This window comes from Hydra viridissima, unplaced genomic scaffold, assembly GCF_058129835.1.
Source record: "Hydra viridissima isolate aposymbiotic clone 2 unplaced genomic scaffold, HvirCarnegie_v1 scaffold_6, whole genome shotgun sequence".
Taxonomy (NCBI): domain Eukaryota; kingdom Metazoa; phylum Cnidaria; class Hydrozoa; order Anthoathecata; family Hydridae; genus Hydra; species Hydra viridissima.
The window spans coordinates 2,523,660-2,549,436 of record NW_028324305.1 but is presented as its reverse complement, the minus strand read 5'-3'; the positions used below and the strand labels follow the sequence as shown (position 1 = coordinate 2,549,436).

Below are 25,777 nucleotides of genomic sequence, written 5' to 3'. Positions count from 1 at the left end.
AAATTTTTAACTCTACGTTTTTGAGGACAAATTTTTTCGTTTACAAAAATAAATATCTGTGGTTTGAAGGAAAAATCACGAACTTTTGTACTTTGCACAATCATTCTTTGGTTAAAATTTTGAGTAATTATGCAAAATTTAGAATTTGCAGCGGATTTTTTTGCATGAGAAATTTTGCGTAATTTACTCAAAAAGTCTGCGTAAATTTTGTTTATAAAGACTGTTGACGGAAATTTTTTTTTTTGCGTAAAAAAAATCCTGTTTTTGCGTAAATTACGCTTTTTCCAGCTTTATAGGATTGGGCTAAGGTTTGTTTTGCCAGCCAGAAATGACGTAATGATAAAAACAAAGCAAAACAAAAATGAAATACTATCAGTTTAAATAAAACGGCTACCGACATTAAAAACTTTAAAAACTTGCTTCATCTAGTTGATATATACATTATTGGATTTAAGGCAGTTTGTCGTTCGGCTTAGGCTTTGATTGAATTTGGTTCGAAGCGAGCTTGATTAACTCAATACGCAGCTGAAAAGTATCGTAAGTAATAATAAAGTTTATCATCGAGACATTGCATCATACTTTATGTGATGTTATGAACGCCGAAATCGGAAGTATAAATTGAAATTCAATTCACACAAGACAGAAATTTTCCGAATTATTCATGTCTTTTTTATTTGAGCAACTTGCTTTTAAAAAGACCGATAGCGAATTATATTAAACCAAACGACCACGAAGGAAGTCAAGAAATAAAGTCGAGAGACTTTCTTTTCTTTTTTGAAGAATTTCAACAGCAGAACAAAACGAAGCATGAAGGTGTACAATTGAAATGAATTACAACTTTAAAAGAAAATTAATAAATATAAAGTATTTCGAATAAAAGTAATAACAAAAAGATGCACAACTTTATACATATATATAATTATTATTATACACATTGCAATATAAAAAAAAACGGAACAAAACTTAAAAGCACACGATAGGGCATTTTTATCAAGTTGAATAAAGATGCTTTATAAACACTTTATTATTGAAGAGAAAAGAAAACGAAGTAATGGAAAAACTATTTAAAGTAATTGTTATGAAATTCCCATTTTCTATCGAAAATATTGTTAAGAAAGATATTTAATGGTAACAAAAAAAAAAACTTCTAGCACTCCACATCATTTGAGCACATAACAGAGTTATAGACATCAAATGCAGCCATTAAACAACAGAGAACGATTGGACCGATAAAAGCTCCTTCGAGCCCGATACAATACACGCCTCCTGCCACTGATAAAGCCGTTAAATATGGATGTCCACCAGCTAAAGATCGTTTGAAACGAGTTAGTAAAACAAATAAAGTTGCAAAATGTAAGAATAACTTACCTAAATGATTTAAACTTACAGCCGATAAACATTTACCTATTTCACTGTATATGGCTGTGTCCACCACGTACGTAGGTAGCAAGTGAAGACCGAAGAGGATTAAGGCAAGTATTCCTTGTTCTTGAATAAGCCATAACTCCAATGCAGCTGGAACAACTGCCCAATAAGTTCCAATGAACGGAACTACACCCAGGGTAGCAGCTAAAGCTAAAAAATAAATGTAAATTTTCCTGTAGATTTATATCGTCTTATTGTTATAGAAATGCACTTTCACTCATTTTCATACTAAATATAAATTACATTTTCATACTAAATATAAATTACATTATAAAACAAAAGTTATTTATCATATAAACAATATTGACAAATATGTTATTACCTGCAGGAATAAAAACCAAATTCGCCCCAAATACACTGTGCGTTAGCCAGGTGTAAAATCCATAAAATGCAGCCATCTTAAAAGAAGCTCCAAAAACGTCCCTAATAGCAACATTGATTGACTCGCCTAGTTTAGTACCCATGCTTACTTTATTCAACCACTCATCCAACTTGTATTGCTCAGAAGAAGCACTAAGCAAATAAAACAAAGTGGTTGCAAAGATGGCACAGGATATGACGGTGTTAAGTAGGTATGTTCCACTGAAGAAAACAAGAGATATAACTTGTGTTAAGATAGAGAACATCAGTGTCATGTTGCCCTTTAAAATCAGCCAAAGTGAATCTAATAGCTATAAAATGGATTAAGACATATCTTCTATGAAACTAAAAAAATATAAGTATGAACAACTTTAAAAAATAAGATTTTCAATTACAATATTATAACATTTATTATTGCACTAACTATGATCTTAACTATGATCTGATTGATTGCATTATTCAATATCATAATTATCATAAGTAAACAAATCTAAAAAATTAAATTAAAAGATTTAAAGAAATGAAAATGAAAAGATGAAGTTAAGACGAAAATTAAAGGTTCTCACAGAAAGAAGCGTTTGAATATTTCCTTTGCACCAATTCCATAGGTTTGCTAAATCACTGGTGCTAAAGAGAGACTTTATTTTACTGAGCTGAGCTCTAAAAACGCTCTCATTAGTTTGATTGCGTGAAGCTTGAAGCGAAGACGACTTTTTTAATGTTGCACTATCACTCTAAAAAAAAATTAATTTCTTATAAATTTTTCTGTTTATATGGTTTAAAATTTCAAAAATGCATTGTTGATAGATAATTTGAAACTTAAATGACCCGACTATGTAAAAAAAGAAAAGGTTTGCAGATCTTTGTTGCAATGTGCTTATATTGATATTAATTTTTACCACTCCAATCCAAGCTTCATGAAGATGTACAAGAAACTGATCAACTTGCTGAGACACTAGGGTAGCATTCGATTCATTGCTAGAAACAGTTGAGGTAATGAGCCCAGAAATTCTCATTCTACCATAGGCAAATGCACTATTGATGGCAGAATCAATATGTACCCGAATGTCTGAATCATTAAGATTCAAGTAACTAAAAAACAATCATTTTTTAAATTCAACTTTAATTTTAATCTAATTTTTAGCAAAACCTTAAAAAAAAAAAGCTCAAATTATTTAAGTCATTTAAACATTTATTAAGTCAGCTATTTAAACAAATTTATTTAATCACCGCAAAGATTCCTGATTTGAAAAGATTGTTCGATTAACTACATCAGTTGCAACTGTCAATAAATAGGAACTTTCATGATGGACCTAAAATATATAAAATAAATAGTTTAAGTCTTAAAACTTAAAATTCTGAACCATAAAAATATTTACATAAATATAATATTCAAAACATTTGTAAGCAAAAGCAAATAGCAATTAGATAAATTAACCTGGACAAAGAAAAATACACCTGCCACAGTTGCCAATACAACTAATGATAGAATAATCAATGCACTCATCAACTTGTCCATGATAGAGTGAGTCCATACAATAACCTAAATTCCATTGAGATTAAAAGCAAAAAAACAACATTAACACATTAACATATTTAAACAACGTTAACATATTAACATGAAGATACAATCAAAAGATCACCAACTTTTTCACAACTTTTTAAAGAACTTTATCACTTTTCTCTGAGAGTACTTCAACTGTTTATACAATAACTGTTTATATAATTAACATTTTTAAATCTTCAAATGACAAATTATACAGTTAAAAACCAATTTAAAAAGTTGATAAAATGAAATTGTATCAAATGGAAAAACATGTGATATCATAAAACATAATTATTCAACACATGTTTTGAATATTATTTAAAAATTAGTACTTAAAATAGTTCCTAATTGAAAAACTGCAGATGCTTGTTAATTAGTATGGAATATTGTTTTTTTGAATATATATATATATGCTTAAAAAAAGAAAGATTTTGGATAAAAGAAAGTTACTACATATATAAAAAAAAACAACAATAAACATCATTGGCATAAAATTTAAATGATTTGGGTGACTTGGTTGAAAAATGTAATATTACCCAATTTTCTATTATAGCTTTATATTAACTTATTCACATAAACAAATTAGGGTTACCAACTTCAATTCCAGAAAATCCTATATCTATATCAGTATACATATCATATATAGGTATAAATGACAAATCTTTAATGTATGGAAGAAGGTAAGACTGGAATTTTTAGACCATAATTAGTCTAGTCTTTCCAAATTGTCAAAATTTTGCAATTCATGACCTGATGTAAAATCAAAAGAATTAATATTCAGAGATAAAAGAATTGTGTTTTATATGCAGCTTTTCAATAATTTGTCAGATATTAATGAAGTAAGTACCCCGGAACCACAAAATCCTTTTCTTCAGCCTGAAATTTTTTGGGAGCTTCTGGAGTTAAAGTTTTTGGAAGCTTCTGGAGTTAAAGTCAGTAAAAACATACCAATTCCAACTTGGGCTATATGGTCATGTTTAGTGTTCATTTTTAATATTTTATTAAAGCACTTTTTAGCCAAAATAAAAGCTTATCAACTTGACAGTTACTAACTGGTTATCATAATAGTATTACAATATTATTACTGTAGTAGCATAATGTGCAACAAAATTTTTAACATTTATGTTCCTTTAATCTTCTAAAGTTATTCAAAGCTTCTACTTTGTAATGAAAGGAAAGTAATAACTTTTTGATCTTAAGAATTGAAATGATTAATGAATGAAAATACTTTATTGACTTATTTATTTTGTGAGTATGATTTTTTATTCAATGCTCAGTGACAAAAATTTGGCACAAAACAAGTTACAGCCTACAGGTTCGTATATCAATTAACTTAATTTTGTTTTCTGTGATCACCATAGACTGATTTGGCTATTAACTAGGCATCATTCCTTATTGACTCATAAATATTTAAAAGATAAAAAATGACAATGGCATGAAGTACTTGCTACAAATAAAGGTTTGGTTACTAACCTACTATTGGCTACCTGAGCATACACATCATTTGAAAAAGCCACTGGGGATATGGTATCTAGAGCTATATTAATTGCATACATAGATACATAGATGCATAGGTTCATAGATAGATAGATACATACATACATACAATTTGTTATTTGATGCTCTCAGGGATACTTTTCTTGCCCAATTGGTGAAAATTTTACCAGATTAGGTTTGGCATTAACTACATCAAAAATTACTTAATATTTCATAAAAGTTTTTTTGGTGGGGTATTATAATTAGTGATCGACCGGAACATAGATTTTGCCGTAACCGGAACCAAATCGGTAATAGATTCTAAATATTCCTAACCGGAACCGAAAATAAATCCAAACCGGAACAGGAACAGAAACCGGAACTGTAAATAAGTAATATATTTTTAAAAAGTTAGTTCTAATATAAACAAACATTAAAGTAATAAAAACAACTAAAAATTTTTTCCGAAACCCAAGGCACAGAGAAGCCATTGGGCAGTCTAATAAATCATTTAAGTGTTAAATGATTTTTTGGATTGTCAAAATGCACATTAATCATTTTGGAAGATGAATGTGGATTTTTCCCTGTTCAAGGTTGCGCAATAATTTTTACAAAGTGCGAAATAGATAGGGTTTTTTTCATTGTTGCCAGATTTTGAGCTGCAGGAGCCAATTCATCTTTAGGAGGTTCAAAATTGTCCATTTGGGTCACGACAATGTGTTTCGGCAAATGAGCTGGTGAGAATCAAAATGGTGTAAGTCCAGCTCAAATAATAACGATAAAAACATTACAAGATATGAATATTGATTTAAAATTAATTTAAACAAGAAAATTAATTAGTTTCAAACAAAGCCAAATTTTATTAACATTAATTCTCAAGCTTAACCACTAATTAAAAAATTTTTTTAATTATTGTTATCAAAATGATAATAACACTATTATGCAAAATAAACCTTAACAATATATATTTTCGGTAGCATTTTGAACCGGAGTTCCGGCAGGAACCGAGATCTTTAATATACCCAAGACCGGAACCGGAATTTCGGTTCCGCTAAAAATTAGGGCTGGAACTGGATCCAAACCGAACTCCGGTCGATCACTAAGTATAATTGATAAGCAACAAATGATATCATTTTCAGAAGAAACAGAAGTTGGCTAGATTAAACAAATCAAAGCTACCACAACTTGTTTAAACATAATGGCCATTTATTTACAGGTAAAAACTTGGTAATTGATTATCATTAGAACAGAGGGAAGTGTGGCACATACACAAAAAATGTGTCCGTAAATAGAGGAACTCTTACTCTAACTAAAAAAAAAAGATTTAAAAAAAAATCTTTGTTTTGACAACTTTATCATCAAAAAACTAGATCAGTATCCAGTTAACCAGACCAGTAAAATTTACCCTCATATAAACTTTCTGGATTTACTGTATATATAGTGCCTAAAACTGAAGTTGGGAACCCAAACATTAACATACATTTAACTGTTCCAGCATACAGTGATAAAAAAGAATCAAATATACTTAACTATTTACAGATAATATTGAAAAAAAAACTCTGAAAATTTGTAAAACACTTTAAAATTTATTCAAAATATATTTAAAACTATTTTTACAAAATATCAAATAAAAAAAAATCTTTTTCTGCTATTTTTTTAAAGAATTTTTGTAACTTTAAAAAGTTAATTAAAAGTTTTTGCTTAATGAACTGCAAGTAATTTTTACCCACCAAACTCTTAACTGGTTCTTTTTTTTTTTTTTTTGTATTCATTGTTTAGATTTAAAAGCAATGATTAGAAAGCATCTTGATTAGAAAAAATTTAAAGTGTAAAGGTGTAAAAATTTTACGTTACCTTTTGGTCACCAGACTGAATTATCATCAAAATTCTTTTAACAGGACCTGGTAAAATAATATCCTTTCTTTCGTTATACCACAGCGACAAATTTTCAATTGGACCTTGAACTTTAATGTATAAAAAATCTTGCAACTGGAAATAAAAAAATGCCATTTTGAAGATATAAATAAAAAGAAGAAATGGCAGCAGCTCTAAAATCCAGAAATGAAGCCACACTCGGCTTATTACAAACAACCAAAATAAAACAATGAAGTATGGATCACTAGTTCCACTCCTTTTCTTAACAGTTTTCCGCATCTTTAGATTGTTTCGGAAATTAATTAAAGAAACTTTTGGCCCATCAATATTTATATGCTCTTTTGAACTGTTATTTGACGATGAAATTTCTGCAGATTTTTGCAAGCTTGGAAAGGAATCTTTATTTGCTATTCCAAACACAACAAATGTTTGATCAACAACACTTTTAAGGGTAAAATGGCTCATCTCCTGAAAGTTTTTACCATTAAATTTTTCTAAAATTAAAAACTATTTAATAGAACTTAACATAAGTCAATATTCAGAGGTTTTTATTATGCAGAATCAAAATGATTCAAAAACAAAAAGTTGCAAAAAAATGTCATATCAATAATAAAAGCTTTTATGTAAATATATAGTGAAAAGTTTGTTACTAGCCCCTTAGAATACCCAATCACAATAAATAAAGTATGAGCTACAGAATATTATATATGTTCACAAAATTACATCAACAAAATATTACCAGTTTTAAAATAATCTTTAAGCTCTCCAATAACTCCAAAGCTGATAAAAATGCACAAAACTAATGCTAAAGGGACTTTCCAAGAACCTGCAAGTGACACAAAATGAAAGGATACCATAAACCAGACTATAACAGATATGGTTTTTAAAATAAAAATTGGGAATATTGGTGAAGTATGTCTATAAAATACCATCAGAACTGCATAACCAAGAAACATGGTCCACACCTATAAGAAAAGATTTATTACATTTACATGCACAAAACTAACATACTTATATGAAGAAAACTAAGATTTAAAATGCATTTATCAGTGCATCAATCATTTCGTGATAAACAAAATATAGTTTACCTGAACAAAAGTTTTAAAATCAATTGAAAAATAAGATTTTATAAACATTCTCATAACAATTGTTTAAAAAAGGATTATAAAAAAACTTACAGCATATGGGTAATTGAATAATGTTAAAAGGTTTCCAACCCAACCTGATGCAAGGGAAAGAAAAAAGAATATTTTGTAGAATGGATGGAATACTACCAAATAGTAAACAAATGGTACCAAAACACCAAAAAATGCCATTAATTTGTAATTCATTCTTAAAAACTTCCCCATAAAATCTGCACTTTTGTTTACAGCTTTAAAAGGTAACACTGATAATTCGATAATAAAAGGGGATCTGTTGGTTTGCATATTGCTGAGCCAGTTCCGGACAGCTACAGTTGCTGCTTTTTTAAACGGGTATAAAAAAGTACCACACAGAGCAGCCCAAATAAGCGGTCGTAAGAATATCTCCAAAACATAATAAGAGCCTAAGGTGATAATGATGCTCGCAAAAGCAAAGAGCAAAGCTGCAGTGTTGTAAAAAGCAAGTTTTAATGCTTTTTCATGTTGTGGTCCAGCAGAATAAAGAACTGACTTAAATGGGGATGCTAATGAAGGTGATTCCATCATACCATGTGACACATTTGTTAGGATTCTAAAAATGAAAAGCATAATCTAAAACATATATATTAGGTGGAAGACGGATGGAGTAGAAAAAAAGATCTTATGTTAATTTTCTGATATATCTTATATCTACACTAGTCTATATTTTCAGGCCAAAAAATCTAAACTGGACTGCACTGGTATGTCTATTTGTTTGAAGAATACAACAGAAAATATCAAATCAAAAATTAACCAAGACCTTTTTACTGGTTTCAGCTTTTTGATGCTGGTCACCCCAATTGTGATGAAATGATTTAGAATAATTCAGGAAAATATTAGAAAACTAGACAGAAAGAGATGTTGCATATCTGATTACCAGTGATTCAAAATTTGTCTAGAAATAATAAAATTTCACAGACTAAAGCTGAAAAAAAAAACATTCATGAAGAAAAATTAGAAGAAAAGATGTAAGTGGAAATTCAAAAAGAGAAGAGGATGCAATTAAAATGCTATTGAATGAAGTATCAGAAACTCTTGAGAACAGGAATTATGAAAAGTGTCCCACCCATCAAAAGGGTAAAAAACCAGTTCTGATTGGTTTACTTGTTCCTAGAACAATCATGAAAATCTTGTTAATTGGTGCAACTCTATTTTTTTTATTAACAAATATTGGTAGTAGTATTAATGACTTAAGCATTTCAAAGAATATTTTTCAAAGAAAACAAAAAAAAAGTGAGCAAATAAAACCGCTTATACGAAAATAATGATTGAAATAAAAAGACCTTTGAAAAGACAAACTTGTGAGAGTACCTGTTCTAATCACCTCTCCAGATCTTCATGGAGAACAGCCTCTAAGCCTTGCTCTTGTGAAAGATGGTACTTAAGAGTCCCAAGCTCATACCATCAAAGAAATCTTAGAAGACTGGGATCTTCTTGCTTATGTTAATTCCCTCTCTTTTGACACCATTGCTTCAAACACTGGTTGGATGCAAAGAATATGTTCTTAGTAAATAAGTGTACAGGTTAATAAAATAAGGGCACTGATTTGGACTTTTATCATTTTATCTTTAGCTACATACAGAGATTAATATTTAAAATGTGTCATTTAGCTTTTAAGGCCATATACATAATAAAATTCAATTTCATATACTGTTTTGATTTTCAAATACTGCTACATTTACTTTTTTCAGTTCTTTTTAAAATGCTGCTACTAAAGGAACTACAACTAACAAAGCATTTTTGTCCCAGAAATAATAGACTTCAAATAGGTTCTTTATAAATTTCAGAATTCAAATGGCTTCTTATCATGCCAAATTCATTTCAAATATGGTCTGACTCAGCTTGAAATAGTTGAACTCATATTATCTCATAATGTTTTATCAAAACATTTGTTCCTGCAACTGCACCTTAAGTTAGTCTTAAAGCAATAAATTAAATGTCAGAGCACTAAAGTGTTTACTGCAATCCAGCTAAGTCTAAGATTAAATCATTCATAAACTACACTTAATGAGAGGTTTGTGGTAAGGTGGCTGATCAAGCCTGAAAGCTCCAAAGTTACAAACTCAGAAGATTTAAACCTGAGTTTGTAGTTGATTACAGAGTAAAGAAAAATTTATGAGCTCATTAGACTTGATGGAGATGACTTAAACTGAGATGATATAAAAATTTATCAAAATTTTACGGAAACTTGAAGAAAGAAGATAACCAAGTAAAGTCTCAAAAAATTTAGAAAAATATACACAAGAGGTGAAAAGCATCAAATACTTGCTTAAAAACTGAAACAGAAGAAAAATGAAATTTTTCATTTTTCATTTTGGCTGTATTCCTCAGAGCAAACAGATACAGTTTTTCCTGAAAAGATAGACTATCATTATTTTATATAAGCATATGTTAGCAATTTTTAGCAGTCTACCACTCAAAAATTGCATATCTGGTATAATGTACAAAGTTTGAGTACACCCTAATAAAATTTCCTAATTCAATAGCAATTCAAATAAAGATGTACAAAAAAAGAAATAAGAAAAATATTCATTAAAAATTTATTCAGAATTGAAATAAACCAGAAAATAAAATCAATTTTATTTTTATATTTAAGTTATTTAAATTCATGTTTAAACAACTTTAACTGCATAAAAAAACCAGAAAAAACATTAAGAACATCTACTTTTGAAGCTTCTTATTAGAAAATCATAATGTAAAACTAAAAATAAATCCCACACAACTTCTTTTAGAACCTAAATAATTTCAATTAGTGAAACTTTTATAACAATTGCACACAGTTTTATTTGTAAACACTGCTAGCGCAATAATTAGGATAAGTGATATTTTGAACTTTTATTCAAAATTTTAATTTAAGCTTGGGAAAAGATATTTAATAAAAGGAAGATTCATTTTAGACAACTTTTCCATCTGAGAAGATTTTGATATCCAACTTTCAGATTTATAAAATCCAAAAAATATAACTAGTAATTAGTATTAAGAGTTTTAATTTTTAGACATTGAGTTTTAAGTGATACAATAGTGCTGTCTAAAGCAGTACTTCTGAGATCATAGGCCTGAAAATGAACTTATTTGTACTAAGCTGCATACTAAAGGAGTGGTAATTCAGGTAGGAATATAAAATGAACACAAACAAATAGCAAGTAAGCTCTTATGCTTAAAATATAAACTTTTTAGGAAAAAAAGAATTTTGTATTGGAATAAAAGAGAAAGAAAACAATGAACTAATACTAAAGCTGGATAAACTAATAGTTAATATTAGTTTTAAGAATCAAAATTATAGGAGCTGGAATTAGACAAAAAAACAGCTTAATGATTTATGTACCCTTTTCAAAGTCTACCACTCAGAGACTAATGTCAAATTAATAAAAAGATTTCATGACAAGTTGCTATACTTTTTTTGGAAAAGCTCTTAGAAAAACTCTTAGAAAAAATCTAATACAAGGGGTCATTCTATGACAGTTCAACCAATAAATCTGATTAACCTTAGAATTGATTTATTCCATATCACACTTAATACCCTAAAATATTAAAGATATATTGCACCAAGAATATAGAACACATGAAGTATTACCTTCTTCTATATATTAGTTAGTTCACGTTTCACAGCCATCTGAAATTGGAGCTGTGCTGCCGAAATTGATGAATTTAAATTTGCAATGTTTATCTGTATGTAAGAAAGTGAATCATTTTTGTTCTTGTGAATCTTGTGTTAGATGAAACAAACTTTGGAGGATTTTCATGTTTTTTCATTTGTTATTTTATTTTTAACAACTGACAATGAATAACAAAATAGCTCAGACTAACCTAAATCAAGACTAAGTCTTAAGACTGGGTTTTTATGAGGTTGGTTTGTTATTGAAACCTGGAATAAATCAGTAACAGCAGATAATAATTTACCAAGAGGTTAAAGAACCACCAAACCAAATTATTGTTGGAAAACTACAATTTAACTATCCAATGTATTACTTTAAAATAGCAGTCAAACTTCTACAAACCTATCATGTATAAACATATCATGTACACATTCCTCTGTTAAACACAGGAATGCCATAATAAGTGTTGATATATAAGTATTCTTTTTGGAATAAAGAATATACATTGAATATGTCATTTAGTCGCAGCAAGAATTTAACTTTATCACAGTTTTCAGGTAACTCTTACCTGAAAACTGTGATAAAGTTGAATTCTTGCTGTGACTAAATGGCATATTCAGCAAGCTATATAAATGGGAAATATACATCAATGGTTAATAATAAAAACAATAAAACTAACTAAAGCATTTGCTACATGATGTTGGGTCTTCTTTTTAAATATAATTTTTTCTATATACACTCTTTAATTTACTCAGTGGAACGTCAAAAAACTAAAAAGGTATTTAAATCTAGACAAAGCAAGTACAAATTTGGATATCAAATGCTCTCTAATCAAAAGTTGTATAAGAAAATGCTGTTTAAATTTTTAGTTAACATAAGCACAACTTTTCCCATGCTTGTAAATTTTTTTAAAATTACACCAATATGATTGTAGAGACTACAAAATCTAGCTCTGAAATGAGAACAATCATAATTACTTCACTCTCTTTCTTATTGTATCACTTTATATAAACTTTATATAATTAACTATACACTTACTTAACTTATATAATCAATTATATACCTAATTTAATGAGAACAAAAATCCATTACCAGAAGTGAGTTAGAGGTCCACAAAGAGATTGTTTTGTAATCACAAATAGAGAGTAATATTTGTAAGAACTCTTTTTTTCTTATTTTATTTAACGCAGCTTATCAGTTGTTACTACTACTTTATATGCAAAACCTTGAAACTCCAAATGTCATTTAATATTTTCTTTAAGTAATTTTTGTTATAAATGGGCATGTTTACTAAAAATATTTACTAAAATATTGATTATTTTGAACTCTGGCAGTGTAAGTGCAAAGATAATATTTAAAAAAGACTACTTTAAACCTTACCTGAAACTGGTTCAACAGTAAAAGTATCAACAAAAAACATTTGACATTATGAGGATATCCATACACCTACCTATTGCTTGAATGTTTAAGTATATTTTTAAATATTTAATGAAAATATATTATGTATTTATAGATTTCCTTAACTCAATATACTGTATTAACAGTAAAATACATGCGAGTCATTTATATTAGTAAATATCACTCTACTAATGCTAAACCTATCCCATTTTTAGGTAATAGTTATCAGTAGAAAATATTTCTCCAAAAATAACATCACTTATAGGATATAAGGGATGCTATTTTTCCGTTTCAATAATTAAAATAAAAATTAACTTAAAGGATGACATTTAATAGGGACGGGCGTAATTGTAGATTATTTTTGTACTTTATTTTTCGCTTAGATTTCACCTATTTTTGAAGCTCTTTTTACCTCTTAAATGATTACATAGTAATTTTAGTTATATGAGGCTAAATAAAATATGAATTTATTTGGATTGTGAAATTGCATTCAGCAAATTTGTTATTAGAATTTTTTGTTTCCTGGTTATTTTATGTTTTAACAAATTATAAAGTTAAACTGAATTCTTAAAGGATGAAAAATAAAACGGTATAGAAAAAAAGTCAGGAATTTCGCACCAACATATGACTCGAATATATTTTAGTTTCATTGTAAAGCTATGTGCGATAAAATTTTCGCAATATTTTTTTCCCATGACGTGCGTTTTCCAAAATCAACCAAAAAGAGGTGGAATTAAATGGAACTTGCGCAATAACTTTTAATTAAATTCATAAATCCTTTTAGGTTTTTTACCACTTAAAAATTTTGTTGAAACTTTTTAGCTACAAAAATGTATGTATCACCAATTAATTAAAATAAAAAGAGCACATTAGACGGTTCCTGAAATTTTTCGTTCATATTATTCCGAAATAACTTATCCGAGTTTTATATATGTTTTTTTCGGCAAGACTTCTTTTCAGCCTCTTTTTCAGCCGGTTTTTTTAAAACCATACTAGATTAAATCGTCATTTTAGCTCGAAAACGATATCTCGATAGGCTGAAGCTTGTTTTTAAATTTTTATTTCCATTGGCACACTTTAACACATCTTTATCAAAACATTATAAGTTCACTAAGCTTTCCCAAGGGAGTAATTGTTCCGTTGCTTTGCACCGAATATTTATTCTTAGTTTCAGTATTTACTTTAGCCAATTCCATGAGGAGAAGAGCAGCTTTGCTATATGCCTTAGCTTCAAAGTCAAAGAAGAGTAGACCCATTCCAATAAGATTAACTAAAAAAGGTAGAACCATTCCAATAAGATCACATCTGCAACACAGTATCTAAATATCCCTGCTAATCTTTTCAAAGATGAGAGGTAAAAGAATAAGAGGCGAGAAAGTTGACGGGACAGTTTAAACTTAATCGTTTTTTTGATTTTCGTATTGAAATTCAAAATAAATCTTAACTTTTATAAAAATTTTGGGAAGAAATATACTTAGAACAAAATTTAATGCCTCTATGGCATGCATTTTATAGCAATTTACACTTCTGAATCTCCTAATATTTACATTAATGTCTTTAGTTACATTAGCTGAATGAAAATACAGAATTTATGAAATGTTATAAAAGAAATTTAGTTATCCTTCACTGCTCGATGAGCTACCAATTAAAAGTAATATAAAAAAAAGTAAACTTGAATGCAAACCAAAACCCATTCGAAAAAAAAAAAAAAAAAAAAGTAGCAGCTTAAACTCTGTGTCAAAATTCTGCAGCAACAGCTAGTTGGAAAATTTTGATATATACACTTCAGCTTCATCACTTGCCAATAGTTAAGGATGATGCAAAACGGGTAGAACCTTTCGATGCAACATGTTAATTAATGATAGACTATGCTGAAACTCTTGGTACCTTGAAGGCTGTGATTTAAGATCAAAAAATAACGATAAAAGAGATGTCTCCATTTTTTGATTTTGAATTAAAGCCTTTGGATTTACTGAATTTGTTAATTATTTCTATCTATTCTTGATCAAGTTTATAACGTCGTTATCAAGGTTGTGTTATCAAGAACTGCTGCGTATGGCTGCATGTCAAGATGATTTCGAATCTTGTTAAAACTGGACGGTATGAGAAGTTAAGCCACATGCCAAATTTCTTGAAAGAGGATTTGTACAGTTGGAGCTATTGTTTAATTCTACTGACACCTGATATTATGCAAAGGTTCTCTCAGGAGGATTTCTTATCTATTTTTTAAAGTATCGTTTATAGTATGGTATCAAGTATTATCATAGTAGTGGTTTAAAGAAACATTGAGAGGCTGCAATATATGATTTATATGTAGAGGGAAAAACCATTTTACTTCAAGGACTTTAACTGTTTGTGATATGATCAACACGAGGTGCTCCCATTTCCGTCCAAAGTTAAAACAGGGTGTAATAAACTGTCTACACGCACATCGTATGACAATGACGTCACAATTTTACCACGTTTTGCACTTGTCAAGTCATTTTAACACGGTGCTGTTAAAAACTTTTGTCGCCGCTATTGATTCGTGAGGCATCAGTTTGCATTTGTCGATTAACTAACAAATAGATGGCTCAAAATCAAAAAGTTTATCCATAACTGTTTTAATAGAGCAGGTCGCTCTAAGATGTCCGCTTTAGGTTTATGAAAACAATTATCTATTTTCAAATTCTCAATAAAATAAAGTAGTTTTTAGTGTATGTAATCTATCTCTAGTTACAACGAGTGACATATCTTGGTATTTTTTCGCTTCAACAAATAACCTTAAAAAGTAGCATTGTTAAGACTTTGAAATTATTCGGCTGTCGACTTAATCGGTTAATTTTTTTTTTCAAAATCGACCAAAATCAACTAATACATTTTTAAAATCGACTAAGTTGACTAAAAGTCGAATAAGCCAAAATATTTGAATAAAAATTTTTATTGTAATCACACACTTTAGTGTTGCTTGACTATTTTTTAGATGCTATGAAACAAATAGAACTTTAAGAGAGTAAAAAAATTTTATTAAGAAAAAACAGTGGCGTAGATAGGTGGGGTGGGGGTGGGGGGCGAAAAAAGATGGGGCGACTAAACTTTTTTTGGGGTGGTAGATTTATAAAACTTTTTCGCATCTTTAACTGAGTACCATCACACATTACTTAATATTTTGTTTTAAAAAGCATCAACTGGTTACTATAATGAGAAAAAGGTAACATTAATGAAGTGGTGCTCAATGATATATATTAACTAGATGTCTAACTTCACAAAAATTCCGTAAAAAAAGTGAAGCAAGTTTTTAAAGCTTTTAATGCTCGGTAGCCGTTTTATTTAAACTGACAATAGTTCATTTTTATTTTGCTTTAATTTATCATTGCGTCATTTCAGGCTGGCAAAACAACCCTAGTTGACTGATCTTACAGATCCTACAAGAATCCTATGGGTTGAGTTGCACAAGTCCCTGCAAGACCTATAAGCATCCTTTTGAAGGATCTTGTAAGATTTAAAAGAATTCTTATAGGATAAGGTAAGATCTAAAAGAATATTTTAAAAGATCTTGAAGGATCAAAATAGGATTCTCATAGGATGCTGTAGGCTATTTAATTTTAGATTCGTAATAGGTAAGTTTAAGTTGGAATTAATATTTTCTTATTGAAATAAAATTTCATTCTGTGTAAAATAAATTTTGCACATATTAAAAACTAAATAAATAGTATAGCAGATATTGTTTTTTTTTTAGTACATGTACTAAATAAAATGTAAACGTTTTTATAGATTAAACAGGATATACCTTGTTATAACAAATGAAAATGAAATTTTTATAACGAAATTGTTAAAAAAGCGCGTTTCTTAATTTCTCCTTTAATTATCTGAGTGAAGTTAAGAAACGCGCTTTTTTTTCATTTGTGAAAAAAAGTATATTTTACAGAATTAACATTAACAAAAAAACTTTTCTGTTTTTACTTACGATCTTACGAATCCTTTAGGATATCCTAAAGAATAATATAAGAATATTGCCATCCTACAAGACTTATAAGTTTTCTGTAAGATAGTCAACTAGGGAAACCTGGCTGGCAAAAAATTTACTTTACTGCGAAATCGCGAGTTAGATTCTAGATAATATATATCATTGGTGGTGCTACATACAGTAAACTGAGAGCTAAGTTTTTGTGATACAGCAAACTAGGTTTCGTCGTTCAGATATTTTGGTTAAGTTAAAAAAAACTGTCATGAATGATATTCTTACGCATGGCTCAATCTTTATAAATAATTTATCTTTACAAGATAAACTGCTTATAAAGATATCTCTTTACTGATTGGTCAGCATCATAACTATTAAAAATTGATAAAATTAAATCAAGTGGAAAAATAGAAATAAGGATGTTAGGATGACTAAATCGACTTTTAATCAATTAGTAGGAAACCCATTGTCGATTAAATCGGCCAATTTCGACTTTCGACCAGTCGACATTTAGTCGATGTAGTCGAAGTCGATAACAACACTATTAGAAAGTAACTTCACTGGTTAGAGTTTTTCCATTTGATTGGATATACTCATCGCCTAAATAGCAAGCCATAAATTAACAGATATAAATTATGTAAATAATATGTAAATAATTTGCATGTATGTACGTATATACATATATAGAGAGAGAAGAGAGAGAGAGAAAGGAGTGACAGTACTTCCCTAAAGATAAACTTATAACAATAACCAGTAGTAAGTAACCTTTTTTTCTTTGAGGTTGATTAAGAACTAAGATTAAGAAGATTTTGATCAGACTTTACACGAGTAGCAAAATCCCAGAATCGATCTAGGAACACATGATAATCTACCAAATTATCCATGATGATTCCCATTTTGCTTTGTAGTATCTTTTACCATTTAAAGAATAATAAAAGTAAAATAAATAAATAAAATAAATAAAATTAAAGTTCCGTACAAATTCTCATGTTATTGGGATGCATTAGTCGCTTAAATAATTAATTATAATAAAACATAAATAATAAAAATAATATAATAGCAAGACATAAACTTACAGAAGTTTATATAAACTTATGTAAATAAATCATAAGTAAGTAAATAAGGAAAATTTTGCAGAATGTAGAAAAAAAAATTTAAACTTCCGTTTAAAAAATTGAATTTTCTCAATAAAAAGATAACACCTCATTATTTTTATTTTCCTACTAAAACTAATAACAATAAATAATAAATACTGATAATATAAATAGTAATATAAGTAATAATTATATCAGTTATTGCGTAAAGACAATTAATTTAGTTTGAAAAAAGTACAATTTGATCCAAATGCTCTGTTCTTCCAGAAATCCTAATTTTGCCTTGATGATCGCTTTACATAAAAAGTAGAATTCTTTCTGTTACTTTTTTTTTTTATACATATCGACTTCTCATTCCGCAAAATATGTAGCGCTCCCCGAATGCGAGATTTTGAACCTTTTTTTGGACTTATTGCACGAGTAGTTCAACATAGATGATTCTACAATGATTGCATAATGATTGCACAATGATTCCACAATAACTTGATGGGATTTAATCCCAGTGGTTGAAGCAGCCACTCGATATACTTGATCGTTGTTCTTCTATTTTTTTTTGGAAATATTTTCTGTACAGCTTCGAAGAATACGTAGTGCCATTATCTTCCGGAATTATAAATCATTTTCCAATTAAACGCTTCTCTGACGGCAAAGCTCTAAAATGTCAAACTATTCTCTTTCCTTGGCAAGATACCAGTGTTATTTAGCGTAAGTTCTTCCAATTTCTGTTCTCTTTCTCTTTTTTACATTCTAAACACGAAAGTTCGTCTTAAAGAAGCTTGCAGTGAACTTAAAATTTAGAAATATGATACTTAATAAAAATTGCTAAAAATTGAATAGAGCAAGCTTTTTTCATATAACACGCATGCGCCGTAATCCAGGTTGCTAAATCATGTCGATTAGTTATCGAGACAACTATTGAAACAAGTAACATAAACAAAGTATCCTGATTACTCCTAACAAAATGAAGCACAAACCTTTAATTTTCTTTCTTACAGGTATACGATTTGCACAGAATTTAGGATATGACCCTATATGATGATGATAATTTCCATTTAAGAGTAAACAGTTATGGTTGTAATAGCGTTGATGAATACCTTGAGTATTCCAGGTGTTGTTTGTTAAAAGTTTTGTTTTTTCAGATATTTAGTTTTTGTTATTTGAGATATAAATTTTTTATGTAAACTATCATATTATTTTTAAAGATTACTAAAGCATCTACCTACCAATACTGAAATGTTTTATTTCTATAGCTGTGCAATAGCATTGTTGTGGCTACACTCAGAGCAGTTTTTTTCTGCACTATACATATATATATATATACAAGGCTTTTTAGTAATTACTTTACAATGATTTCTAGATTCATATTTGCAGAAGATATTTACCTTTTATAGATCTTTTAAACAAAAATTACTTTCAAAAATACTAAAAGTTAAAAGCTCATTATAGCTCTCTAATTTTTTTAATCAAGTTTTTAATTATTTAAAAAAGCTATCTAACTAAGATACCATATGTCATTTGAAGTAGTTGTTTGCTTAAAAAAAAAGATTTTACTTTCCTGTAAATTTTGTTAAAATTGAATAATTAGTATACTGTTCTCTTTAAAAAATTAAAAGGAGTTCTCTAAAATTTTTTTGATAACCAACAAAAGATATATATGCATTTCCGTCTCAGGTAGCTATAAATAATGAGATTTTGATAAAAGCTAACTTAATTTTGATTTTATTCAAAACTGTGTGCTGAAATATACAAAGTAAAGCTTTATTTTCTATATTTTAGTATTGTCCTAAGAGTTGTTTTATCAAAAAGAAGCACCTACCATAAAAATCCCATCAATTTCTAACAATAAAATAATTTTAGATCAAAAGCTGCTTAGAATATATAAGTAAAAAGTGTTCATGTAAAAGATAATGATATTCTTATCTATTTTCTAAAAGGCAATTTTAGACAAAAAGGAATGTGATCTATTTTTAATTCAAGTAAAGTACTAATTGCAAAAATCTACAACTTGATTTTTTTTAAAAAAGATTTTGATCAAGCTTTTTTCTCTTCTAGTATTGTCTCATAAACTGTTTATTCATCTCTCAGTTCAGAACTGAACTCCGAGTATTTATTTACTCTCAGCTCAGAACTAAATTCAGGCTTGAATTTGTACTATTTTTAAAGTTAAAAGAATTCTGAAAAGCTTTTTTCAAATTATTTCTCAAAAAGAATTTATTTTAAACATTTCATAAGCCTAAAAAATTTAAGATTTTTTTTATAATTTATTTTATTGCGGATTTTAAGGACTTTTTTTTGTAAAATTTGTAACCAATTGTAATGTTTTTGATTATTTAATGTTAGTAATAGTAGCAAAAGATTGGAATCAGCAAATTATTTATATATTATTTACATAATTTATATTTTTTGATTTATGTGTTGCTATTTAAGCAAGTAATATATCCCAATAAAATGAAAATAATTATGATCATTTAAAAAATGATGGTTAAATACATGGCTAAAAGAAAGGCAGCAAACATGCATAATTAAATACCAACAATTTATATACAAAAATGCAAAGAGAGGTTGATATTTGATGTATTCATTGAATAATTTTTGTTACCCAATTTTTAATTTCAATTTTGGCTAATTCAGGATTGTTGGAGATGATGATGGCGGAAAGCCTTTCACTCCAAGCCAATATGAAGCTTACAAAAAAAGAGTAATACCACTTCGAATTAAAAACAGGTTATATGTGTGCTGGGCATCAAGAACATCTGGTATTGAATGTAAACAAGTTGGACCTGAAACAAAATGTTTTTGTGAACACAGGTGATTTTTTTCAATCTTAATTTTTATACTTAATAACATAAAGTTCAAAACCTATAAATTCCTTTCAAAATTTTTAATGTGAGTCAGATTCAGTTGAACAGGTGAATATGAAAGTTTGCTTATTTTAGGTATAAGCAACATAAAACAGACTTTAGTGAGCTGCCATCCACTTGTCCTTTTAAAATTCCCTGCAATGTTTCAGGCTGTGATTGTAAAACTTATTTATATATTCCTACTAATGGAACACAGTTGCTACGGTGTAAGTGCAAGCACACAACAAATGAACACTCTTCTTTAGGAAAGAGAAGATGCAAGAAAGTAGGCTGTGCCTGTGAAGCCTATTGTACTACTTATAGGTGTGGTTGTGGGGAGACTGCTGATAATCATAAGGTTAAGTTTTGACATTTTTAAACATTTTTTTTACTTTTAAAAGTTTTTTTCAAAATTTGAATCAGTATTTCTATTTTTCCTTAATTTAAGATGATAATAGAAACAAAGATTGAGCGGCAGTTAAGAGGAATGCCTATTGGTCATGATGTTCCGTATAAGGCAATGGGTGGTATAACAGGATTTAGTTCGTTAGCTGATGGTTATACAAGATTAGATCAAAGTGGAATAGGTGCTTCAAGCAAAGAGTTCTTAGATCAATCTCGAGGTGTGTTTATATTTTCTTTCAATAATTTTAGCATAAGATAATTGTTCTGTTTCTGTTCATTTTTCACTATGTAATTGAACCCGTCATTTCGAAAAGGGCACAAGTCACATTTTTTTTTAATTTCACTTTTTTGAGCCATTTTATTTATTGAAGTGTTTTACATATTTCATTTGAAAAAGGAGCATTGCCATATACCACAAGTCAACTTTTAAGGCAAATGAAAATTAGAGTCTGTTTGAAAATGGCACCAGTCCTGAACTTATGCCGCTTTCACGTGAAACGAAGCGCAACTATCAAATGTAACATCACTTTATCAGTTACAAAAATGGAGAATCGCGAGCTTGCCGAAAATGCTTATAAATCTAGAAAAAGAGTGTCTGGTATAACAAACAGTGAAAAATATAAACATACTAAAATAAAAAAAGCTAAAATTGCTGGAGAAGCTCATAAAAACCACAAAGGGAATGATGTGCCACCAAGAGATATAGGAGCTTCTTGCAGGTTAGTTTTTCTATCTTGTTATTTTGTTTATTGGCTCATGATTTTTTACCACCAATAATTAGCAGTTAATGTTTACCTTAAGGTAATAGTATAGTTCTTATATTATTACCTCAAGATAATGTTTATTGTTTTCTTTGTTTATAGATGCAATTCAAAATGTATGGAGCTTATATCTGAAGATGCTATGAAAAGTACTATACAGTTTGTTAACAAATTTGATAGCAAAAACGCCCTAGACACATATTTGCAGTCATTAATTGAAAAAAAGGATATACAGAGAAAACGTCCTAGATCTGAAGAACCTAAGAAAAAAGAATTTACCTTTATTTATCACAGTAAGATAAATGGTGTTAGAAAAAAAGTGTGCAAGAAAGCTTTTTGCAGTATGCATGGAATTTCAATGAAACAAGTTAGACGTTTATGTGTTTTCTTAAAAAGAAATGAGCAGCCCATAGATCACAGAGGTAAATCTGAGGGATCACGAAGCAACGCATTGCCTGGTGATACATTAATTAAAATACAAGAGCATATTGAGTCATTTCCTGTTAAACATATGCACTACTATAATAAAGATGCATCATCTTATTATTTAGATGAAAAACTCAATGTGAAAATTATGCACACATTATATGAACAAAAATATCCAGATTATCTTGTTAAATATAAATTTTACTTAAAATACTTCCAGGAAAATTTTAGCTTATCATTTGGTAGAAAGCAAATTGATGTCTGTGGACTGTGTGAAGAGTTAAAGATTAAACTAAAAAATCCACACATTAATGAAAATGCAAAAAGAGTCTATCAAGCAGATATTGAGATCCATAAAAGACAAGCAAATAAGTTTTACAAAAAAATACAGGAAGTAGAAACTAAGTGCAAGAATGATCCGAATGTGTATGGGATTGCATTTGATTTTATGCAAAATTTGCCACTTCCACATATCCCTGTCCAGGAGATTTTTTATCTACGTCAATTATGGCTATATGAGTTTTGCATATATGATCTTAAAACAGGAAAATCAGTATTTTATTCTTATTGTGAAGGAGTTGCTAACAAAGGTCCCAATGAAGTATGTACTTTTGTACTGGATTATATTAAAAAATATATTGGCAATGATGCCAAAGAACTGCACCTATTTTCAGATGGTTGTGCTGGCCAAAATCGGAATCATGCCATGGTCCGGGTTCTTTTATCACTGGTAGCTGAACTAGGTAGCAATATAAATGAGATCCAATATTACATACCCAAACGAGGTCACTCATTCCTGCCAAATGATAGAATGTTTGGGACAGCAAAAAGACATATTCGAAAAAATGACAGGATTTACACACCAACTGAGTATGAAAATCTTATAGCTGGGGCTAACGGAAACTTTGAAATAAGAAGGCCTAAAACTGAAGATATTATTGACATAAAAAAATGGTGGCCGAACCATTATAAGAAACTAGTGCTATCTGTGGATTCCTATGGCAAAGGAATACCCAAGGACAAAAAAGTAACTTTTGGTATTTCTAAAGTGTCACATTTTACCTTCTCTAAAACCACACCTGGTCTAGTGACAACACGTGAATCCATAGATTGCTTAGTCAGTCATGATTTCCAGCTCTTACAAAGGATGGGTACCAAGCCATCCTTACCATCAAGTAATACTCCTGCATATGCTGGGAAAGTGCCAATCAATGAAAAAAAAATATCAGATTTGAAAAAAATAGAAAAATATATTCCATATTCAATAGTAGAGTATCAAAACTTCTATACAGAAGTTTTTGCATGGCCAACAACTTTAACAAACAATGAATATCAAGAAATAAAAGATGATTAACTAAAGATTTTTCTGAAAATCTTTGGATTTGTATGTAAAAAAAAGAATTCATTTTGAAAAAGGCATTAGTCCAGAAGTTTAAGTTAAGAAAATCTGTATGATTTATACATTTTTTTTAATAAAGTTCACAAAAATTCTATATGTTTTTAATTTATCTACTCCTATATTTAGTTTTATAAGCACCGTAGACTTTTTTGATAAGAAACATATTTTTGTTGATCCTGAAAAGTTTTAATTAACGGACTTGTGTCCTTTTCGAAATGACGAGTTCAATTGTTCCGTGGACTATTTTCAACCATGCACAAACAACAATCCCTCTAATATTGTTTTTAAGGAAAGAATTTAAAAAAAGAATTCTTTCAAAAAGATTTTTTTATTGTTTACCCACAAAGTTTTCAAATAAAAAGTGGAACTTAAGTTGTTGTTTTTTTTTAAAAAAATTCTACGCTTCTGGATACAGCGCTAAGCATTAATCGTTTAAGAGATTATTAGAAAGCTTATTATGAGCGAGATTTTCTTCGTTTACTTCGTTCCGATCTCTCAATCTAAATCTCTTGTTCCGACTGTTTAATTTAAAAGTACTTATCAAGCCATAGTTCACATTTTTGCATCGAAGTCTTGTAAATATCCATTGAAATGTTTTCGCTAATTTCTGGCAAATCGCTGCTTTTTGTTGCTTTTTCTTGTTGTTGGTCATTTGGAACATTGTCTTTAGCTATTACATAACTAACCAACGTCGGTTGAGTATCTCGATTTTTTACATCGTTCAAGGCGTGTTTTTTTTCTGTTGACTTTTTCTTTTTGAAGAACATGTTCGTTTTGTTTACTGAAATTTGATAAATACTTCCCTTCGTCATGTTGTTAAAAATTTTTTTCTTTTTGATTTTTTTTTTTTTGTTTGCTACATGTATTTTTAAATGTTCTACTTTTTTATTTTACCTTTTGTGAGACAGGTGTTGCAACTTCTTTTGTTTCCGTAATCATTAACTAAACGTCGAATACTTGTGTGGTTTTTTTTTTCTTTTCTTTTGCTCTGGATTGTGCAATATGTTAAGCCCTGTTATTAATGGAACGTTATTTCATCAGCGGAGAACTGTATTTCCTGACCCTTTCAATATACAATTTCGCATAATTCCTATCGCAATTGAATTCAATGTTCATGTTTGAAGAGAAATAATACTTATGAATATGTGGCGGAATAGTTCCCCCGGATTTTTGTCATAACATAAACTAAACAGCACTTTTTCGTAGCTCAAGTTTTCTTTCAAACGACTCATTTCCTTTTTTGAAGTAATAATTTTTTAAAAGTTTAAGTCGAAACTTCAAAAAAAAAAAAAAAAAAAACTCTAGTAATTTGTAAGTAATCTACGGAGGTATTTTGTAAACCCTCTTCCCCCCTCCTTTTTTCTCTTGGTTTTCGATTATGCTTTTAAAAACGTTTTTTAAGTTTGAAAAAGTTCGAAATTTCAAACCTATGAATTTTTTTTAAATAACAAAAAGGGGGGAGGGGGAATTGATTTAAATAAGAAGAGAGAGGTGGATTATTCTGATTATATTTCTAAGTAAGCATTGTAAAACAAGTATCCAACTTTCTTGGGTTTTTACTGTTAGGTACATTTGGTCAGCTTTCTTTGGCGTCAGGGAATGAAAATATCAATCAAGAACAGCATAAATTAACTCAAAGAAGAAAATCTACTAAAGATGTCGGCACGGAAGCTTTTGAAGTAAGATTTCAAGAAAAGGTGAGAATTGATCCGTCTCATGAAAATTACCCAGTTTCCATAGTTTCTCAAGTCCGGAGAAAGTTTTTTTTGTCGCCAGTCAAAAAAACAAAAAATACCTTAGTGTATCTGAGTATTTAAATGAGTTTTTGAATGGTTGATGCTCTGCAATTAGAATTGCAATTTTATTGCATATAGGTTTGCATTTTATTTGTGTACATGTATTATTTGTGTGTGTGTGCGTGCGTGCGTGCGTGCGCGTGTGTGTAACGTAATCTTACTCACCCCAATGAACTATAAGTCAAGTGTGATATTGCAAGTGAAATGCCAAATAAATATACCAAATAAATTAAATTTTTAAAAAAGCTTTAAAATGTTGCGAGTTGTTATGATTTTAATG

General features: G+C 29.1%; 2 protein-coding genes across 5 annotated transcripts; one reads left to right on the top strand and one right to left on the bottom strand.

Moving 5' to 3' along the window:
• Nucleotides 1-358: 358 nt before the first annotated feature.
• On the bottom strand, nt 359-12,925 carry LOC145190652 (transmembrane protein 245-like). Of its 4 annotated transcripts, none has more exons than XR_016453463.1 (11): nt 9,154-9,687; nt 7,861-8,395; nt 7,422-7,647; nt 6,662-7,176; nt 3,244-3,328; nt 3,016-3,098; nt 2,685-2,877; nt 2,352-2,519; nt 1,748-2,096; nt 1,405-1,575; nt 359-1,305 (listed from the first exon to the last, which is right to left on the bottom strand). XR_016453463.1 is itself a non-coding variant. In XM_090090848.1 (11 exons), exons 2-11 carry the CDS (start codon nt 8,368-8,370, stop codon nt 1,148-1,150), a joined length of 2,478 nt encoding a protein of 825 aa, XP_089946974.1. In that variant the 5' UTR covers nt 8,371-8,395; nt 12,819-12,925; the 3' UTR covers nt 359-1,147. The 4 variants fall into 4 exon arrangements, 3 of the variants coding, with proteins under 3 accessions (XP_089946974.1, XP_089946973.1, XP_089946975.1); XM_090090848.1 differs by lacking the exon at nt 9,154-9,687 and adding an exon at nt 12,819-12,925 and having other exon boundaries at nt 3,224-3,328; XM_090090847.1 differs by having other exon boundaries at nt 3,224-3,328.
• A 5,850-nt stretch (nt 12,926-18,775) lies between these two features.
• Nucleotides 18,776-23,795, top strand: LOC145190396 (uncharacterized). The gene is made up of 6 exons (XM_090091770.1): nt 18,776-18,978; nt 20,502-20,678; nt 20,807-21,068; nt 21,159-21,333; nt 21,513-21,834; nt 21,979-23,795. Exons 1-6 carry the CDS (start codon nt 18,893-18,895, stop codon nt 23,654-23,656), a joined length of 2,700 nt encoding a protein of 899 aa, XP_089947896.1. The 5' UTR covers nt 18,776-18,892; the 3' UTR covers nt 23,657-23,795.
• The last annotated feature ends 1,982 nt before the right edge of the window (nt 23,796-25,777 follow it).